Source organism: Notamacropus eugenii, chromosome 1 (assembly GCF_028372415.1).
Source record: "Notamacropus eugenii isolate mMacEug1 chromosome 1, mMacEug1.pri_v2, whole genome shotgun sequence".
NCBI lineage: Eukaryota > Metazoa > Chordata > Mammalia > Diprotodontia > Macropodidae > Notamacropus > Notamacropus eugenii.
In genome coordinates this window covers 105,535,915-105,555,141 of record NC_092872.1, presented here as the reverse complement: position 1 = coordinate 105,555,141, position 19,227 = coordinate 105,535,915, and the positions used below count along the sequence as shown (strand labels likewise).

Genomic DNA, 19,227 nt, shown 5'->3' with positions numbered 1-19,227 from the left:
GCCATTAACTTTATACAATGGGTAGATATACAGGTTTTACTTGTCTGGCTAATGTTTTCCCCAGTGTTTTCCCTGAGTCACGCCTCTTTCCTCATTAAGAGCAGATTGCTAGAGACCAACCAATTCTTTTGTGAATGAGATCTATCTTCCTAGGTCCTGTTTAAGTTTTGATTCTGACAAGAGTCACATGGCTCACACAAATTCACGTAATTAATTTCTTTTCTTTTCCCAATTGTGATTATAAAAATTATTAGCATTTATATTTATGTTTTGTAAAAGACAATGAGAGATCCAATCATTCTATCAATCATTATTAAGTATCCACCACATGACACTTAGCGTGGAGCACGGTGCCACATAGTAAGTACCTAATAAATGTTTTTTCATTCATGTGCCTTGTTCTATGCTCATTGCTACTGTTTGAAGGCAGGTGTTTTATGAGATGAGGAGAAGACAGGTCAATGATATCTAGGTAATCAGCTATCAAGCTCCAGAAATTGCTTGCCTTTCTTAGAAGGGAGGTAAGTTTAGGAAATTTTAAAAAACCATAATCATAATGGTAAAGCAGGAAATGCTTCAGGGATCATGAAATTTATGCGAAGAGAATGCCATGAAAGCTGCTGCCAAAGGTACTTTTTGTGAAATATAATTATAACAGGATATTATCCTTTAAAAGAAAAGGAATAAGCTTCAGGCAGTCTTGGTGCTTAGAAACAGAAAAGAATGTTGTATTCATGCAAGTTCAGGGTGAGGAGTCAGATTTTTGCCCATATTAGAGAAAAACTTTGTACTACTCCCAATTACTAAAAATGGTATCACTATTGTCAGTGGGATAGGATGTGCATAACAAAAGGTCAAGGGTTAGATGCTCCTGTTTTCCTACTTGTATTAGAAGCTTTGCTGCTATCCCCCTCCCCCCTACTCCTTATCAAGTACAGAGTCATGTTTAGAGACTACCAAAAAATACTGGTGTTTTAAAAGAAAAACCCTTTTTACCATGTTTCCTAACCTGATTTCACTTCACCCCATCTCTTTCCCAGGTTCCTTTTCTGGTAGCCTTGGAGCCTCTACATTTCATCTTCTATGTGGAATTTCTTGCCTAGTCCTTTCATTTCCCACGATTCCTGTTGTTTGTCAAAGGTTTACTTCTCTATTCCCACTGTCACTGCCCTAGCCCATCACTTAAACAACTTTCTAGCCGGATTTCCACCCTCTTGTCTCTTTCCTGTCCGAACTGACCTGTCTATCACCGCTAGTCTAAATTTCCTATAATATTGTTGTCACAATGTCACTTCCTCGCTCAGCAACACACAATGATGCCTACTTGTCAACTGGTTCAAGTCTAAACTCTTCTTCCTGTTTTTCATGGTGCTCCATTTTCCTTTTCTATCTTTTAGTGATCTGACCTGATTTCACCCTATACAGAATGTAAACATTGGAAGGGACCATATAAATACAGAATCACAGAATGTTAGCATTGGAAGGGATCATATAAATCATGTAATTAATTCATGCTCCTTGTTTGTACAAACAATCACCCTTCACTCTTATCAGACTGGTTCTTTTTACATGCCAAGCTCATTCCAACCTTTGTATATGTGTTTATACTATTTCCTGGGCCTGTAACGGTCTCTTTTCTCTCTGCAGTCCAATTCAGTCCATTCTATTCTATGAAGCCTTCTCCAATTGTTCATGTCCACGTAGTTTTTTTCCGTTCCCTAGATTCCTGGGACACAATCAATACCACACAGTTTAGAAATGAACTCCTCTCTAATTATTTCATTTAGAAATTTGTTTTTGTTGTCGCAGAGTTTGCAGACTCTGTGATGGCAGAGGCCATGCTTTATACTTTTACACAACCTTCACAGTAACATAATATTAGGTAGTTGAAAGATGCCTAGACTTGGTGTGGAAAAATGTAGTGTTCCAAAGTCTTAGTGCTGTTTTAACCTTCATCGTAGTAAGACCTGTAGGATACCTATCTTCATTTAAAAACATTTTTTTTAGTTTTCAGCATTTACTTCCATAAGTTTTAAAAATGTTTCCTCTCCCTCCCCAAGATGGCCTGCAATCTGATATAGGTTTTACATATACATTAGCATGTAAACTCCTTGAGTTCAAGGTCTGCTTTTCTTTTTGCTTATATCCTTGGCTCTTAGCCCAGTGTCTGGCTCATAGTAAGACCTCAATAAATGTTTCTTGACTTGACATGACTCAATTTGAAGAGTAGAGGACAGGCAGAAGGACAAGACTTGACAGCTTATTGGATAATAGGGGAGGGGAAGATGGAGAGGAAGGTGTTGAAGCTGACTTTACTTTGAAGTTGTGAACCTGGTTGCCTGAAAAGATGGAGATGGTGGCTCCCTTAATAGGAATAAAGCATCTCTTGAGTTTACTCATCTCTAAAATGATAAACTACAACTTTTTTTTTAACTTTCCTCCTTTAGTTTTACTGTTGAAACTACTTTTGTCTAGCAGCTTCTTTCTTTGAGAGTGCAATCATCTTTCTTTTAGTGACCAATTTTATGTTTCAGTGAAGCCACAGGCTATTTTGTGGTCCTTCAGTTTCTGATTCACAGAATATATATAGAAAGAGACTGCTGAAGTCATCCCATTTCATCCCTGGAGACTTTTCCTGAAGTCAATATAGTTTCTGCTGTTTGGTTTAACCTAGTTTTAAATGACTCAAGTAATGGGGCTTTTTACCATTTCCTAAGGGAAGCGATTCCACAGTCTAATAGATTTCATTGTTATGAAATGTTTCCTGAAATCCAGCCTAGAAACTTTCCTATTCTCAGGCTTGTCCCTTTGGTTTACTTTTTATTGTCCTGTTTGAACATTCTAAGCCATTCTATTTTCTGCTTAGTTTATACATAATCGAATTACTTTGTAAGTGATAATTCTAACCACACTGAACATTGCTTGGTCAGTTTGTAGATTCTGACAATATTTAATCATCCTTCCTGAGGCAGTCTGTTTTACTCCTGGGAGACATGTTACGTACAGTATTTCCAGGAAGACGGTGATGATTCTTCAGTGTTCAGGAAGGGAAGGAACTGAATTGAACTCAGTCATTGATGAGTACTTCCCCTTTTCTCCCAAAGGAGCCTCATTTCAAATAGAAATAATTTTATGACCATACTGACAGAAGACAGATGTTGAAAGACGTTTGTATTGCCTGCCAGAAGATCTTGAAAGGTGTTTGCCAGCTGGCTTCATTTTGTACTTTCTTGAGTTTACACTCTGGAGGTAGCAGAATATGGGGTAAAGATCACTGTACTTGGAGTGAAGGCATCTGGATTCACATCCCAGCTTTGCCAGTTGTTACCTCTGTGACCTTGGAAAAGTCTTTCAACCTTTCCTGGCTTCAGCTTATTCATCTATAAAATGAGGGGGTCAGATTGGATAATGTCTAAGGACCCTTCCAACACTAAATGATTCTATATGCCTCTATTGTTGTAGAGTTCTTTGTTTATATTTGGAGAGTTAGTGGGATTCTATGTAGCTGCATTCTGCATTCTTACCTATAAAATGAGTGTAACAAAAATGCGTAATTATTGTGGGGAAAGTGTTTTATAAATATGAGCTAATAATAATGATGATAGTTGACCTTTTTTAAGGTTTGCAGACTATTGTACATATATCCTCTCATTAGATCTTCATAACAAACCTGTAAGTCAGTGGTGGTCAAGCTCAAGTAGAAACAGGGCTACTAAACAATATATAAGGATACCTCTCAGTAGCATATTGATTTAGAAAACCACCTATTAACATTATCTGAGAAAAAAGGAAAAGAAAAGGAAAAAAAGAGAAAAGAAAAAAATCATCTATGTTCTGTTGTGTTATTTGTTTTAAATATTTTTCGATTTCATTTTAATCTAGTTTGGGCCACTTGGGAGAGGAGCAGTCTGTATTTGATCCCTCTGCAATATGATATTATCTCCATTCTACAGGTTAAGAAGCTGAAACTATCCTCCAGTAAGAATCTGAGATGGATTTAGAGCCCAGGTCTTCCTGTTTCCAAAATCTAATCCTCTACCCACTGTATGAAGCTGACTCTATATTAGTATTGTTGAGCTGATTATTTTATCATTATTACCAACTGTGGGTATACTTTTAAAAACTGGCTAAGGGATCTTAATCTCACTTTTTTTGCATATAATTCTCTTAAATTTTTGTTTTTACATTGCCTACATTTCCCCCTGTTCTCTCTTCTTCCAAGCAGGTTGAAAAATAAAGTTTCGGTGAACACAAATAGCCTTCCCCAACCTGCTTCCAAAGAGCCATCCTTTATAATAAAGAATTAAAAAATAAAAAAGGAAAGAAAAAAATTCAGCAAACTAATCAGTGCATTAACAGCTATGGCACCCTTTTAGATACCTTTCCTCTGACAAGAATAGGAGGAAGTATTTTCTCTTATCTCTTTTTTGGGGCCAAGCTTATTCTTTGTGTATTTGCATTATTCATTTTCTCTTTCTATTTCCTTTTTTGTGGTCATATTCTGGCCTCCATTTACTTCATCTAGCATCACTTCCTGTAAGTCTTTGTATTCATTATGTACTTAGTTCCTTACAGTGTAGTAATATTCCATTTTATTAATGTGCGCCAGCTTGTTTAGCCATATCTCAGTCTACTTTGTGCCTGTAACCCTTTTCAGATAATTTGCACGCACTTCGTCTGCCTCTCCTCAGTGGAAAGAGAACCTTTAGACTGATGCTCAGAGAACTCCATTTTCAGTTCATACTAGATCTTTTTGGTGGATAGATATTGCTTCTATTTAAAAGCACACACCATATTGTAAGATTTTAAAATATTTTAGAATGTAACATCTGCAATGTTTACGTACAATGTTCTTGGACACTTGAGTACCTTATAGATAGATAGATCTCCTAATAGTAATGATGCTGATGGCTAACGTAGGGTCAGGGACTATGGCAACACTTTACAATCATGATTTCATTTGATCCTCACAACCACCCTGGAAGGTAGGTGCAGTTGTTACTCCTATTTTACAGATGAGGAAACTGAGGCAAACAGGTGACTTGCCTATAGTCATGCAGGTAGTAAGTTTGTGAAGCCAGAATATTGTATAAAATAACATTTTAAAAAGTACCCAGAAGAAATAGAGTCCATATATCTCTATGTTCACTAAAACTTTATTTTCCAATCTGCTCTTTCCTTGCTAAATTAAATATTAAAAACTCCTAAGAGGTATCAGAGCAGCGATCCTGGAAGATCTTGCTTGATTTGAGCTCAGGCTGTGTCTCAGGCAGAATAGATTATGCCCTCAGAAAGCTGATGGAGGTCTGAGGACAGGTTTGCATGGGGCCCATCAGGTGTTTTGTGAATTTGAAGTAATGACTGCCATCAGGGAAACTCCATATCATACCCAAGGGCACTTGCTGGGGAAGTCATCTGCTTCAAAGCACTTGGAATATTTGACCAGAATTTAAGAGCGGAGTCATTACAGCTTTTTAAAATCTTTCTAAGAAATCTAAAATTACATTGAAATTATACCTACATCTTAATACTAATATGATAGGGTCAAGCCCTGCTTCCTAGAAAATAGAATTTGTTATAAAGTCTGGGCTTGTAAGCAGGAAGAGTCCTACTTGATGTAACAAGATATCCTCAAAATATCTCTCTTGTGATACATCATGGACTGATATACCTGGTACCTGGGACTCCACCAATCTAATGTTTAGGTCTTCAGGGTCTCTTATTTTATGCAGGATTTGCCATTTGTATCAGTGTGGGAAATTTTCATACCCTGGAGTTTCCCATACTGAGAAAATACCAGGTTTGCACCAAACCAAACCAAATAAAACAAACTGGTACTGCATTTATATTTCTTTCATGACCAAGATCTATTACTTTTTGAAAGTTATAATAGTACCTAAAGAGGAACAAAGAGGAATGGACCAGGAATCAGTAGACCAGGATTCTAGTTCTAGCTGTGTTACCTTCAGAAAGTCTTAATCTTTTTAGTTTCTTCACCTAGAAAATAGAGATAATAGTGCATACCAGGCCTACCTTACACGATTGTTGTCAGGATCAAATGAGAAGATAACACGTACGGAAAATTTTGTATGAGTTCCATATAAACATGAAATATTATTAGTCACGTGTCTCCTTTGTTTAGACATGATCATGAATAAAGTTCTTATGAAACATCAGCTTATCAGTGCAAATTGATATCTATGGTATCTATGGTGCCCATCTACCTTTATATCGGTACCATTTTACCAAGTAGGTAAAAGTCCTGCAGAGGTTTTATGTTTGATTCACCTTTTGAACATTTTCATTCTTATGCTGAAAGGATAACAAGTAACTGTTTGACTTTGATTTTGAGCCTGATCTTGACACTAAAAGCAATTAAACTTTTTATATCTTGAGGAAATAAAGAGTACCATGCAGTAAAAAGCATTGGTTTAGGGTGCACAGATTGGGATCTTCTGTTAGTTCTTCCATTTCCTGTCTGGGTGATGCTGGGCAAATTACTTAGCCTTTCTAGGCTGCCGTCTTCTCACCTATAAAACAAAGGAATTGGACTAGAGGACCTTAAGGGTGCCCTACTCCTGAAACCTAATGACCACCAGGCCTTGCCATTTGCATCTTCCTATGTGGCCTGTCTCTTCTGTTTAGACTGTGAGCTCACTGAGAACAGTTGGAATGTTAGTCTCACTTTGTCCCACTTTTCTGTTTGTATCCCCAGTGCTTTGCACAGTTCTTGTTTTAGTAAGCACTAAGTATTATCTTCCTTTTCCCCTTCTTGTCCTCCTCCCCTTCCCTCTTTCTCTTCCTTCCTACACCCTTCTTTTTCCTTTCCCTCTTTCCCTTCCCTTTCCTTCTCACTTTCTTTTCCTCTCCCTTCCCTTCCTTTCCTTCCCTCCCTTTCCTTCCCTCCCTTTCCTTCTCTTTTTCCTTCCCACTCCCTCTCTTACCTTCCCCCTCTTTCCTTCCCTTTCCTCTCCTTTTTATCTTTCCTCCCCCCTTCTTCCTTTCTTTCTTCCTCTCTCTCTTTGTTTCTGTGCTGTTGTCTCTCCACCTGCCTCCTTCCTTTCTGCTCTACTTTAGCTTCCCTAAATCTGTCTACCCTCCTTTAAGTGAGGTGGTGAAAGGGGGCCCTTTTATCACTATTGTAGGTCTCTGAATTATTCTGGTATTTTTTCATTACGGTTATCACAGATATTCATTAAATGGCATTAAGTGTACTGTTAGACTTTTGGCTCAATATATGCTGGTATTTTGCTGTTTCTCACTTTATTCTAATGTGGAATATTATTGCAGAAAATTGCCCAGATCAAAACCCTCGTCTCAGGAATTGGGATCTAAAACATGATCCTGAAAAGCAAGTCATTATCAAGAAAGGAGACTGGCTCCGTTTAAACTCAGATGTTACGGTGAACTCTGTAGTCATCCAGGATGGAGGTATACAACTAACTGTACCATAAACGTTTGCTCCTGGTGGATTTGTCAATGTTGATTAATATGCTGAGGGTATTTCTTAGACTGAGGTGATTTTTTTAAAATTAAAATTTTATTGATACCTTTCATTTTTACATTAGAGTCATTTCCAAAGACAGAGTCTCTCCTACCTTGCCTTGTAAGAAAAAAAACAAAAACTTCCAACAATATTGTTATGAAAAACTAAGCATCATGATGAGCAATCATTTATTATTATTTAATACAACCTTTTATGCTTCTTGTCCCCCAGCTCTTCAAGAAATGGTGGGAAATTAGCTTAAGGTACATTGGAATGATATCTAGGAATAGACTAGCTGCTCAGGCTTATGAAATATAGGGAAGATTTTAGGGGTAGATCATTGTTAGAGATGATAATGAAACTAGTAGGTTGAGGCAAGACCCAACTCTAAGAGGAATGATGACACAACACATATAGGTATTAAATTACATTTAAATGAGTTTCAGATTTATAGGCTTTTTGAAGTTCAAGAAGCAAGTATCCTCTAAAGTAAATAGAGGTTTTATATATGTGTGTGTGTGTGTGTGTGTGTGTGTGTATGTGTGTATCCCAGACACCTTAGTGTACTATAGGTGTAAAATGCTTATTTCCTTTGTTGAATCATTTGGAAACTCTTAATCAGCTGTCTTCCCGTTGCCAGAAAGGTGGAAGAGGCTTTGTTTTTTCTTGAACATGAAATCTCTTTCTTTGAAATTCACAGAAGCACTTTTAATTGTCAACTCACAAATGGTATTTTTTCTCCTTTCTCCCCATCTTTTTCCTTCCCAGGGTTACTTGTCTTTGGTGATGATAAAGATGGATCCAGAAATATTACTTTGAGGACTCGTTATATCCTGATCAAGGATGGTGGAGCGCTTCATATTGGAGCAGAAAAATGCCGCTATAAATCCAAAGCGACCATTGCCTTATTTGGCAAATCGAATGAAGGTGACAGTATGCCAATATTTGGCAAAAAATTTATTGGTGTGGAAGCTGGTGGGACGCTGGAGTTGCATGGGTCTTGGAAAACATCATGGACACTCTTAGCAAAGACTCTGCATTCCTCAGGGCTGACCTTTGGTTCTTATACTTTTGAAAAGTCCTTTAACCGAGGTCTCAACGTGAGGGTCATTGACCAAGACACTGCTGAAGTTCTGGCGATCGATAGGTTTGATACCCACGAGTACCACAATGAGAGCAGACGACTGCAGGAGTTTTTAAAAGCCCAGGATCCTGGCCGGGTTGTTGCAATTGCTGTTGGAGATTCAGCTGTCAAAAGCCTCCTAGATGAAACTATTGTGACCATCCAAAATCTTCTGGGAAGTAAGCTGATCAAAGGATTGAGTTATAGGTAAAAGCAACCTGGTTCTCTTATTTTTTTTTCTAGTTCTAGTGCCATATTACATAGAAGCTGTTCCCATGAAAGGATAGGAGGGGAAAAAAAGAATTTGGAGCTTCATAGAAGGCCAGCTAGGTGGTGTAATGGATAGAGCTCAGGGCCTGAAGTCAGGAAGACTTATCTTTTTGAGTTCAGATCTGGCCTCAGACACGAGTTGTGTGATCCTGGGAAATCACTTAACCCTATTTGCTTCAGTTTCCTTATCTGTAAAATGAGCCGGAGAAGGAAATGGTAAACCACTCTAGTATCTTTGTCAAGAAAACCCTAAATAAAGTCACAAAGAATTAGACATAACTGAAAATGATTGCACAGCAACAAAAGGGCACTAGCTCTGGAGTCAGAGGACCTAGGCTCAAATCTGACCTTTTGCTAGCTGTGTGACCAGGGCAATCATTTAACCTCTCTAAGCCACAGTTTTCTTATCTGTACAATTAGGAAGCTGAATTAGATGACCTCCAGGTTTAGGACTCTAGGTTGGGTCCTTTACTATCTTTATTAGAACAGATTTGGCATACAAGCCTTCTTTGATTTTTTCATTTGTAGAGTCCTACCGAGATCATTGGTATACCAGAAGCTTGCTATACAAAATTCCATTAAGATAGAGGATACCCCTCCCTCACTCAAAACAAAGTCAAGTGCGAGTCATGTCATCATTTCTTTGATGGCATAGTCTTCTTCAGCAATGAAGGATGAACACAAGATAGAGGAATATATAGAGCCATGGTCTTGGAGTCAGGAAGCGATGAGTTCAAATCCAGCCTCAGATACTTACAAATACGATATGACTGTGGACTATTCACTTAACCTGTCTAAGTTTCCTTATGTGTGAAAAAAGGAATAATAGTAGCACCTACCTCCTAAGGTATCTGTGAGGGCATGAGATAATATTTGTAAATTTTTTTTGCAAATATTGTCACTTTTGCTTGCACTTTATAAAAGCACCATATAAAAAAGACTAGCTACTAGTAGCAGCAGCAGCACTGGAAAGCCTTTACTTCAAGAATTTATTCTGAGCATATCGTGCATATGGATACTTCCTCTTTTCATACCTCTTTAGTTTAACTGTTCTAAGTAATCTGGAGTAGATTGTGTTGTGTCTTAAAAGGTCAAGTCAAGGTTCCTAGGTAAACTGGAAGTTAATTTGGAAAGTAGAGGATCTGAGATGGGCATATATGAAACTTTTTGTTTTTGTAGTCTAAATTTGGATCCTACTTCATATCAAACAAACCAGAACCAGGTGACTGGCTCAGCTCCTCGAAACTCTGAGGCATTTGAGGTAGAAAGTGATAGGAAAACAGAAATTGGAGACAAGCCCTGTTCAGAGGGGAAAGCACACAGATGGGTTCTTGTCCAACATTCTAGTTGAACATGATTTTTTTTTTTTTTTTTTTTTTTTAGGCAGAGCTGACCTCAATAATTGTTTTAAAAAAATGGTAGGGGTAAATCTCCCAGGAACTTTCTTATTAGGTTAAGGAAATGTTCTACTTTGGAAACCAACAACTGAACAGGAATGGGAAACCAAAGTGCTGAAATGGGCCAATTTTCCTTTCCTGTGAGGTTCTCTTGGTATGCTTGAATCAGCTACAAAAATCTTAGAAAAGGCAAAATGGATAGTAAGTGGTGCAAAATCAGGGGGAAAAATGATGCCATCTGTAAGTATATGTAATATACAAATACTTCTGTATATTTCCCATGTTAAAGAAACAATTCTTACATTTTCACATATTGTGATACAAAAGCCACTAAGCCACATCTGATGACTACTTACATTTTAAGCTCCTTGAGAGCAGGAATTCGTTTTGTTTTTTCCTTTGTGTCTCTATTAGTATAATGCTTGGCACCTAGTAAATGCTCAATAAATCCTTGTTTGATAGGTTATTTAAAAATCTAGGGGCAGCTGGGTGGCAAAGTGGATAGAGCACTTGGCCCTGGAGTCAGGAGGACCTGAGTTCAAATCCAACCTCAGACACCTAATACCTGTGTGACCCTAGGCAAGTTATTTAACCAAGACTGCCTGCCTTCCCCCCCTCCCCCCCCAAAAAATATATGATCTACTTCTGGTTTCCAAAATGGCATCATCTGTCAATCTTGTGATTAGACAAATTGATTGAAATTCTTGAATTGCTTTAGGCTCAAACCCTATCTCTGATGCTGTCATGGTGTGGTTTTGGCCAAACAATTTGATCTCTGAGCCTCAGTGAAATGAGAGGGTTGGCTTCTGAGGTGCCTTCTGGTACTAGGTCTGTGCTCCTCAGTTCCCCTCGGCTCCTCGTAAGGTTTACTCTGCTTTCTTTATCTCCCTTCTCCATAACCACACTGGGCTTGATGAAGCAGGTTGCCAGTAGTGATCCCATGTCAGTATTCCCTTCCTTTGACATTATCTCCTTTATACATAAACATATGCCCCCTTTGAAGATAATGTTCTAGTCCAGTGACATTTTCCTCAAATGTAGGAGGGGAGTGGGAGGAAGGTGGAGATAACACTGGTGGAACAGAACATTGTTGTACAATGACTGCAGGCAATTTTGGTAAGTAAATGAAAGATTTTTGATGCTTCCTTCTCCAAGAGGAGGCATTAATTGTATACAGTCTTCAAGAGTTTTTCTCTTGTATCAAAGGATAGAAATAGAAATGTGACACATTGTCAGGCATCAGAGCTAATCCGTGGTGGGACTGTGGAATTTTTGAAAGTGGGTGCCTAGTTGATTTGATTTAACTTTTATCAGGAGAAAGAGAGTATCTGTCTGGTTTGGATTGTCTTAGCTTTTTTTATGTTTGAAAGAAGGAAGTTGGAGGTTTTCCTTTTCATTCTTGAAACCAGTAGTCTGATAGACTGACACACTTTCCTCCCCTAAACTGTCCCCCATGTTTCACTGAGGCAGCTAAGATTTTTGTTTTATACCAGAGAGAACTGCTGAAATACAGCACAGTCCTGAGATAAGCTAAAACAAACTCTTTGTTAAATGAACTTCTAGTGTGGGCCATTTAAAAAGCCTTTTGCTAACAAACCTAGGAATAAATTGGTCAGTAATCAAGAATTTGTTAAATCCCTGCCAGTTTCCAGGTGAGAGGAAGCCTGGCATAATGGCTGGAGTGGCAGCTTCTAAATCAGAAGAAATTGGGTTCAGGTCCCTCCTGACACATACTAGTTGTGTGACCGTGGGCAAGTCACTAAGCCTCTCCTTTCTCTAGGCAGTTCTTTAAGATTATAGTTTGAAGATCTATATGGGTAGAGGGAGTTTTTTTTATCTCACAGTTAGTCTAGATAGGGTCTAATCCCTGTCTTTAAAAATGTCAGACATCATGGTAGAGACTGAAAAAACAACAAAAAATAAAAAGCCCCTATTCTCAAGGATTTTATGTTTTCTCAAAGAAGCAGCATATGCACACTTATGTGCAGAGTAAATACAAGGTATAAAAACAGGGCCATGATTAGAGAAATGTCTGACTTCTTTTGAGATGTCTAAAAGTAATTCAAAGATCACTATTGCAAGGAATCCTAGTGAAAGATTAATTTATTATTTTTCAAAGAAAAGAATGTGATTTATTGCCGGGTTGTGTGTGTGGCAGGGAGTGGAGTGAGGTGGGGATATTATGGGATGTGTTTTGAGAAGGGGAGAGAATGATTAACTAAAAAGCCAGTCAAGATTGTTTTCCTTGTTGCCAGCCTAGGCAAACAACTCTGCAAAGGAGCATACCTTTCCTTTTTTCATCTTTGTTTCTTTAGTTATGGTCTGGAATTGCAAACCCAAAGGCATTTGAGCAAAGAGACATGGGTGATAGATGTATGTGTATGTGGGTTTAAAAAAAATATATATTTGCATATATATGTACATATACATGTGTTTTTACATCATGTAGATTTTCCCTGTGCCTCTCTCTTCAGAGAACCATCCCTTATAACAAAGAATCCTTTGTAGAAAGAAAGAAAAAGAGAATTTTATTTTAGTAAAGCTAACATAAAGAAAAAAATTCTGATAATATAGTTAGTGTTCCATATCTGTGCACACTGCCCTTTGCAAAGAGGCGTAGGAGGTTTTTTCTCATATCCTCTTCTTTGGGGACAAGCTTATTCTTTACAATTTCACAACATTCAGCTATTTTGTGATGGTGGTTTTTTTTACCATTTGCCTTACAGTTACTATGTATATTATTTTCCTTGCTGGTCTCGCTTCACTTTGCATCAGTTCCCATACTTCTTCATGTCCATTATACATTTTTTAAAGGACAATAATATTCATTTACATTCACGTACCACAATTTGCTTAGTTATTTCCCAGTTCAATTCAGTTAACATTTTCTAAGTACCTACCATGTTCCAGCCACTGTGCTGTGCAGTAGAGATACAGAAAGAGGCAAAAGACAGTCCCTGTCCTCAAGGAACTTCCAATCTAAAGGGGTAAACAGCATGCAAACAAATATATACAGAACAAGCTATGTACAGAACAAATAGGAATAATTAAAAGAAGGAAAACACTTGGAATTAAGAGGGATTAGGGAAGGCTTCCTGTAAAAAGTGGGCATCTACTTTATTTTCCATTTCTTTGCTTATGTGAGCTTAAAAAAATTGGTCCTCTGATTTCATTGGTAGAGTCATCTCTTTGGTGAAGAAACTCTCTCTCTCTCCCAATGCAGATCCACAACTGTTCTGCAATTTATAGCCTTAAGACATTGCTTGGGGACACTGAGAGGTAAAATGATTTCCTCAGATGTGAGACTTGAATCCAGGTCTGAGCTCAGTCCATGATTCTGCCCTACCTTGGATGGGTTGAGTATATTGTAATAAAGAGGGGGTGGTGGTAGGAGGTTATTATGCTAATATTAATGATAGTGGAAAGTACATCTTAATCTACAGCATTCCGTTTTAACATATTTTTTTTTCCTCCCAGGCAAGCTTGGGCTTTGGTTGCTGTCATTGGTGGTGGAAGTGCCTCTTGCAACGAATCAGTGAGAAATTATGAAAATCACAGCAGTGGAGGGAAGGCTCTTGCCCAAAGAGAATTTTTCACAGTTGACGGTCAGAAATTTGCTGTAACAGCTTATAGTGAATGGAAGGAAGGTAGGAAAGTACAACTCACACTTTTATGAGATATTGGTCACTCTTGTGATAGGTGGTTCACTTCTTTCTATTTTTTTTTACTTACATGAAACTTTTGCTACTCACACAACTAGAGATATTTTTAGGGTGGCAACTTTATGTCAGAGGAGTCTAGCACTGAATGGAGCAAGCCATTGCTTGGCGTCTTTTCACCCTGAAAAATCAAATATGTTGAGTGCAATAGAATCTGAGGAGAGGTCCACGTTGTAGGGGGAATGAAACCAATCTGAGCTTGCAGTATGGGGTTATGTCTTTTACCCACATTGCAGTAGATAGCTAACTCTTTGGAAATTTAGATCCATTGATCAAGCAATTTGATTCTGGAGTTCAGAATATCTCCAGAATAGATAGTGCTGTGTAATGCACAAATGATAAGAATGAATACAATCTTATATGGGGCTCCTCTTGTTTAAATATGTCTGCAAATGTGTGTGGTGGCATGTTAATCTGTAACCACATTCTTAACAGCCTAGTGGCTGATTTACTTCCACTAAAGGCCGATTAGGATGCCTGATGATGATGGGAAGGCAACCCTGGGTCTTTTCAGATTGTACCAGTGGAATACAAGCTTGTCCGGTCTTCCTAATTGGGAAAGACTTCTGTATGGTACCTGATGGTTTGTTGAATCTGGCTCGGGACAACAAGCCTAGCTAATTAATCATGGAGAGGTTTATCACTAGAAAGTTAGAGGATGAATTCTTTTGACTAAAATAATTCATAAAACTATCTGCCAACTTATGATACTTCTTGTGTCTGTCCCTTCCCCACTCTTTTCATTATCACCCGAACATTAGCATATTCATAGATCAAAATAAGAGTTTTGTAATGGCTTCTTCTACTTTCTATACCTTCTAATTTGTTCTTTGTTTGGTGCCAGACTAATTTTCTTTATATGTAGATCTTGACACGTTGCTACTCTGCTTGAAAATCTTTTCTGGTTCCTCTTTGCCTATCCAGTTATGTTCAGACTTTCTCAAGGCTTTCTGCAGTTTGGTGCATCCCAACCTTTCTGGTCTTATTTCCTATTAGCCCTTGGAATTCCCTCCCCCCAATTCTTTTATTGTACAAATTGTTCTTCTAGTTTTGCCCACTTTGTGAGCTCTGTATAAGTTCAAATGAATCTGCCCAGGTTTCTTTGAAATGATCCATTTTGTTATTTATTATGACACAAAAATATTCTCCTAATATTCATATGCTATCACTTGTCCCTGGAATGCATTTTATATTCTAGCTAAAGTAACCACCTCTTGTCCTCTGAGTACTCTATCTGTGTTCATTTGACCGCCTACAATTTAAGCCTGGAATTTTCCTGCTTCCCATCTTGCCTAATCGAATATAAAATCATGCCTAAAGCATAACTCACATGATCCTTTCTGTGGGTAGCAATCTTGCTCTGTCAAGTCCAAAGAGATTTTAAACCCTGGTTGTACTGGAAGGCTTCTGTTTGTGAAAACATCATCTATTATTGAGTGTTGTTTTGTTTTCCACATTCTCCATGACTCTTATTTTCTGGAAGAGGTGGAAACTCTATTCAGGAAACAGGGAGAATGAACTCTATTTCCTGCCTTCCTTCCTTTGCTGGGGTGCCAACAGGAGATTGTTCCAGGCAGGGTTTTCTCCTAAAGGCTGAAGGTTGAAAAACTGCTGAATAATGTTAAACCTCCTCAATCAGTTCTCCCTATTCCTTACCCCTTCCTAACACCTCCCACTCCTCAGTTTATAGTGGGTAACTTTTCACTTTTCCCTACCAAAACTAGGTATCTAAAAAATGTAAATGACCATTCCAGTTCAATTGCAGTATAGCTGAAAGAATGCTGGGTTAGAATTCTAGTTCCGCTACTTAATAGTTATAAATAGCATTTTGTAATTGGGGAAATCACTTCCTCTTTTTAAGTTTCAATTTCCTCGTGTATATAATGAGGGGGTCCGATTAGATAATTTCTAAGCTCCCTTTGAACTCTAAACCCTATGACCCTCCAACTCCTTTTAAAGAACCTTCATGTTTCTCAGCTTGGAGTGATTAGGGAGCATTTTTCCTACTCATAATCTGGATATTAAATACTGGTGATTATTTTATTAGTATGGAATTTCTTTTCCACCTTCTCAGTCACCAGGTTGGGTTTGACTTTGAGGCAAAAAGAAAAAGTCTGTCTTGGAACTCAGTCCCTTGGTCTCAGATAGATGTTGTATGACTGGCAGGAAATACTTTGAATTTCATCTTGTTTCTCCTGTAACAATTCAAAAATTCAATGAAGTAGACAGATAAGGAAGCACCTAGCTAAAGGGATTACACCTCAAAGTTCACACATACTACATGTAACCAAGAGAGTTGCTTTTGGGCCTAAGAATACCTGTATCCTTCATGCCATGTAAAATGATTTCCATAGTTCCAACCACTCAGAATCTGATTTGTCTACTCGCCCTCCCTGACAGGCATCCTCCTCCTAGAACATCAGCGTATTGTCATTTACCAGAAGAGAGATGAGTATGCCATGACAATATTCATGAGTCACACTTGCTTGAGATGACATATTTTTCACTCCGGTTGGGTTCTGATCTAGGCAATAATCACAAAGATCTAAAAGCTCTTGACAATTTCAGCTAGAAGAGTTTATGCTGCTTGCTCTAATTTGTGTCTTGAAATGTAAATTCCTGTAGGAATCATACCATTCATTCAGGAAAACCTTAGTTTAAAGAGGACAAGGAAATAGGCGCCTGATGTAGACTTCATGGCACTAGTGCAAAGATCAAATGAGATAACGGATTTAAAAAATACTTTGCAAACCTTAAAGTGCTTTACAGAGAGCAAATTACATTATTATCAGGTAAGGCTATGAAACATTTAATTTATATCTTCAGAGATCTATGAAGAAAAAAATAGGTTCCTGAGTAGTATAAGATATAGTGTCACTTACTGTGAATATTCTTATGTAGTACACTGGATAATCATAATAAATATGTTGGAGTTGGAGTTACTGAGAGCTGACTTCAAATCCTGCCTCTCACACTAGCTGAGTGATCTTGGTCAAATCATTTAGTTCTACGAGCCTCAGTCTTCTCATCTGTAAAACAGGGACAACAATACTTGTGATAATTACCCCACAGATTTTTCATGAGGCTCAAAATACTTTGCACCTTTAAAATCAGAATATTAAATTGATGATGATGAGCAAAATGATAGTGATAGTACCAGGCCTATCATTTTATTGACACAGGGAATTTTGAGTTAAGAAACTATCTTTGCCAATTTAGATTGGCACCTCATTTATTATGCTTTTCTGTAGTAGGCAATTAACTTCTTAGCTTTGATGCATTCACGTTAGATCTTAAGATGATAACATTTTATTTTCAGAGGGGAACTGAAAGTGTCATCTTTGAAGATGAGCAAGGATTTTTGGAGAAAACCCCCTAATACATTATATAATTCAGCAAACATATCAGACATGAGATACTTTGTGTTCAGAACACTCTGTTGGGCATTAGGGTAGACATAAAGTTCAAATCAACTATGACTTCTGCCCTTAGAGACCTTGCAGGCTAGTAGAGGAATATGGAACATATATCACTGTAATGTACAAAAATATATAAAAGGACATTAAAGAATCACTTACTGAAGTGACATTATCTTGAATTCAGGTGTTGGAGATGTGACTTTAGGAAGTAGAATTCCATGCTAATATACTTTTAAAATTTGCTGTTTGTTGCTTTAGGGGTATCCCTTTCAGGTTTCCAGGTAGAGGCCATAGATGGAGTGAAGCTACATCTTGTGGATGACGTCAGCAGCTGGAAACCTGGAGACCAGATTGTGGTTGCAAGCACAGACTATTCAATGTACCAGACAGAGGAATTTACTCTTCTTCCTTGTCCTGAATGCAACAACTATGAGATTAAAGTCAGAGGTACAAAATCAACGCCTGGTTTGTTTAGTTTGAAACATAGAATTTTTTTTAGCCCAATTCCTTATATTTTTTTGCAATTTTTCTCTGTATTTATGAGTCACTTCACCTAGTAACAAGATCTTTGCCCCAGAATTCATTAAGCTCTGGCTTTGTAGTAGAATGGAAACAGCATTGGCCCTTGAGGTAGAGGAGGGCCTGGGTTGAATTCCCAGCTCTGATACTACGTGGACAATTTTTAGGGAAGTCCTTTAACCACCCAGTTGTAACTTCCCAATATAATCTTAGTTTCTTCATCAGCAAGATTAGAAAATTGGATTAGATGACCTCTATGATCCTATGGTTTTCTGATCTGGAGTCCTTAAGATTTTGGTTTAGATTTTTTGGTTGTTGTTATTATTTTAAACTAGAGGTATAGGAAAAAGATCACTGCATTGTTGATCAGGAAACCTAAATTCTAGTGCTAGCTTTGTAACTAATGATGTGATCTTGGGGAAGTTGTAGCACTCAATTAAAATTTTAATTTTAATTAAAAATTAAACTGACTCTTCATGACACCATTTGGGATTTTATTGGAAGAGATGCTAGAGTGGTTTGCCGTTTTCTTCTTCAACTCATTTTACAGATGAGGAAACTGAGGCAAACAGGGATAATTGACTTGGCTAGAATCACACAGCTATTAAGTGTCTGAGGCTAACTCTGAACTCAGGAAGATAAGTCTTCCTGTGACACCCTATCCATTGAAGCTTTTAATTTAAAGGGAGTATATCTGCCTTTTAAGATAGTAGAACCATGAATTTGTAGCTTTTTTATTTTTCATATTTTAGTGTTGTATTTTTCCTTTTTGATGGTGCTTTCAAGTAGGGCAAACAGTTCACAAAGGGAGAATTCACAGTACCATCTGGTGTAGATTTTTTGGAAATTCCCACTCTTATGACTTATTCAAAGTATTCTCAGTTTCCATGATTTATTTGTTTTTCCTTCCTGATTTTGTGAAATGAGTAGCAGAGATAAGCACTTTTTAGCAAGATAGAAAAGTGAAAGGAGTACTATGCTAAAATACTAAGATGGGGGTGGTAGGAACATAATAAACTGTCATGTTTGTTTCAATTTTCCTCCCTGGTTTTCCCATATTTGTTACAAATGGTCAGGAAGGCTTATATCTCAGGGAATCAGCTGTTAAGCATACACCATGCTGTGTGAACTCTGTTTATGTTTTCACAATAATGGAAGCAGAACAACCTCACGCCCCCATATCTAAAGAAATACCTGCTGTGCATGTTTTGGGTTTCATGCGTTACAGCATATCCAGTGTTGTGCTAGAGGGAGAGAGTAAAGGATGCAGGCAATTTTAACTCTTCAGGTGGAG

General features: G+C 37.8%; 1 protein-coding gene across 4 annotated transcripts in view; it reads left to right on the top strand.

The window, feature by feature from the left end:
* CEMIP2 (cell migration inducing hyaluronidase 2) overlaps positions 1-19,227 on the top strand; it is a 103,982-nt gene that overhangs the window by 22,655 nt on the left and 62,100 nt on the right. For all 4 annotated transcript variants that reach the window (XM_072611477.1, XM_072611467.1, XM_072611487.1 and 1 more), the window contains 4 exons: positions 7,291-7,431; positions 8,255-8,816; positions 13,754-13,923; positions 17,673-17,861. In XM_072611477.1, coding sequence (XP_072467578.1) covers positions 7,291-7,431; positions 8,255-8,816; positions 13,754-13,923; positions 17,673-17,861 — 1,062 coding nt within the window. The remainder of the gene's footprint in view (positions 1-7,290; positions 7,432-8,254; positions 8,817-13,753; positions 13,924-17,672; positions 17,862-19,227) is intronic.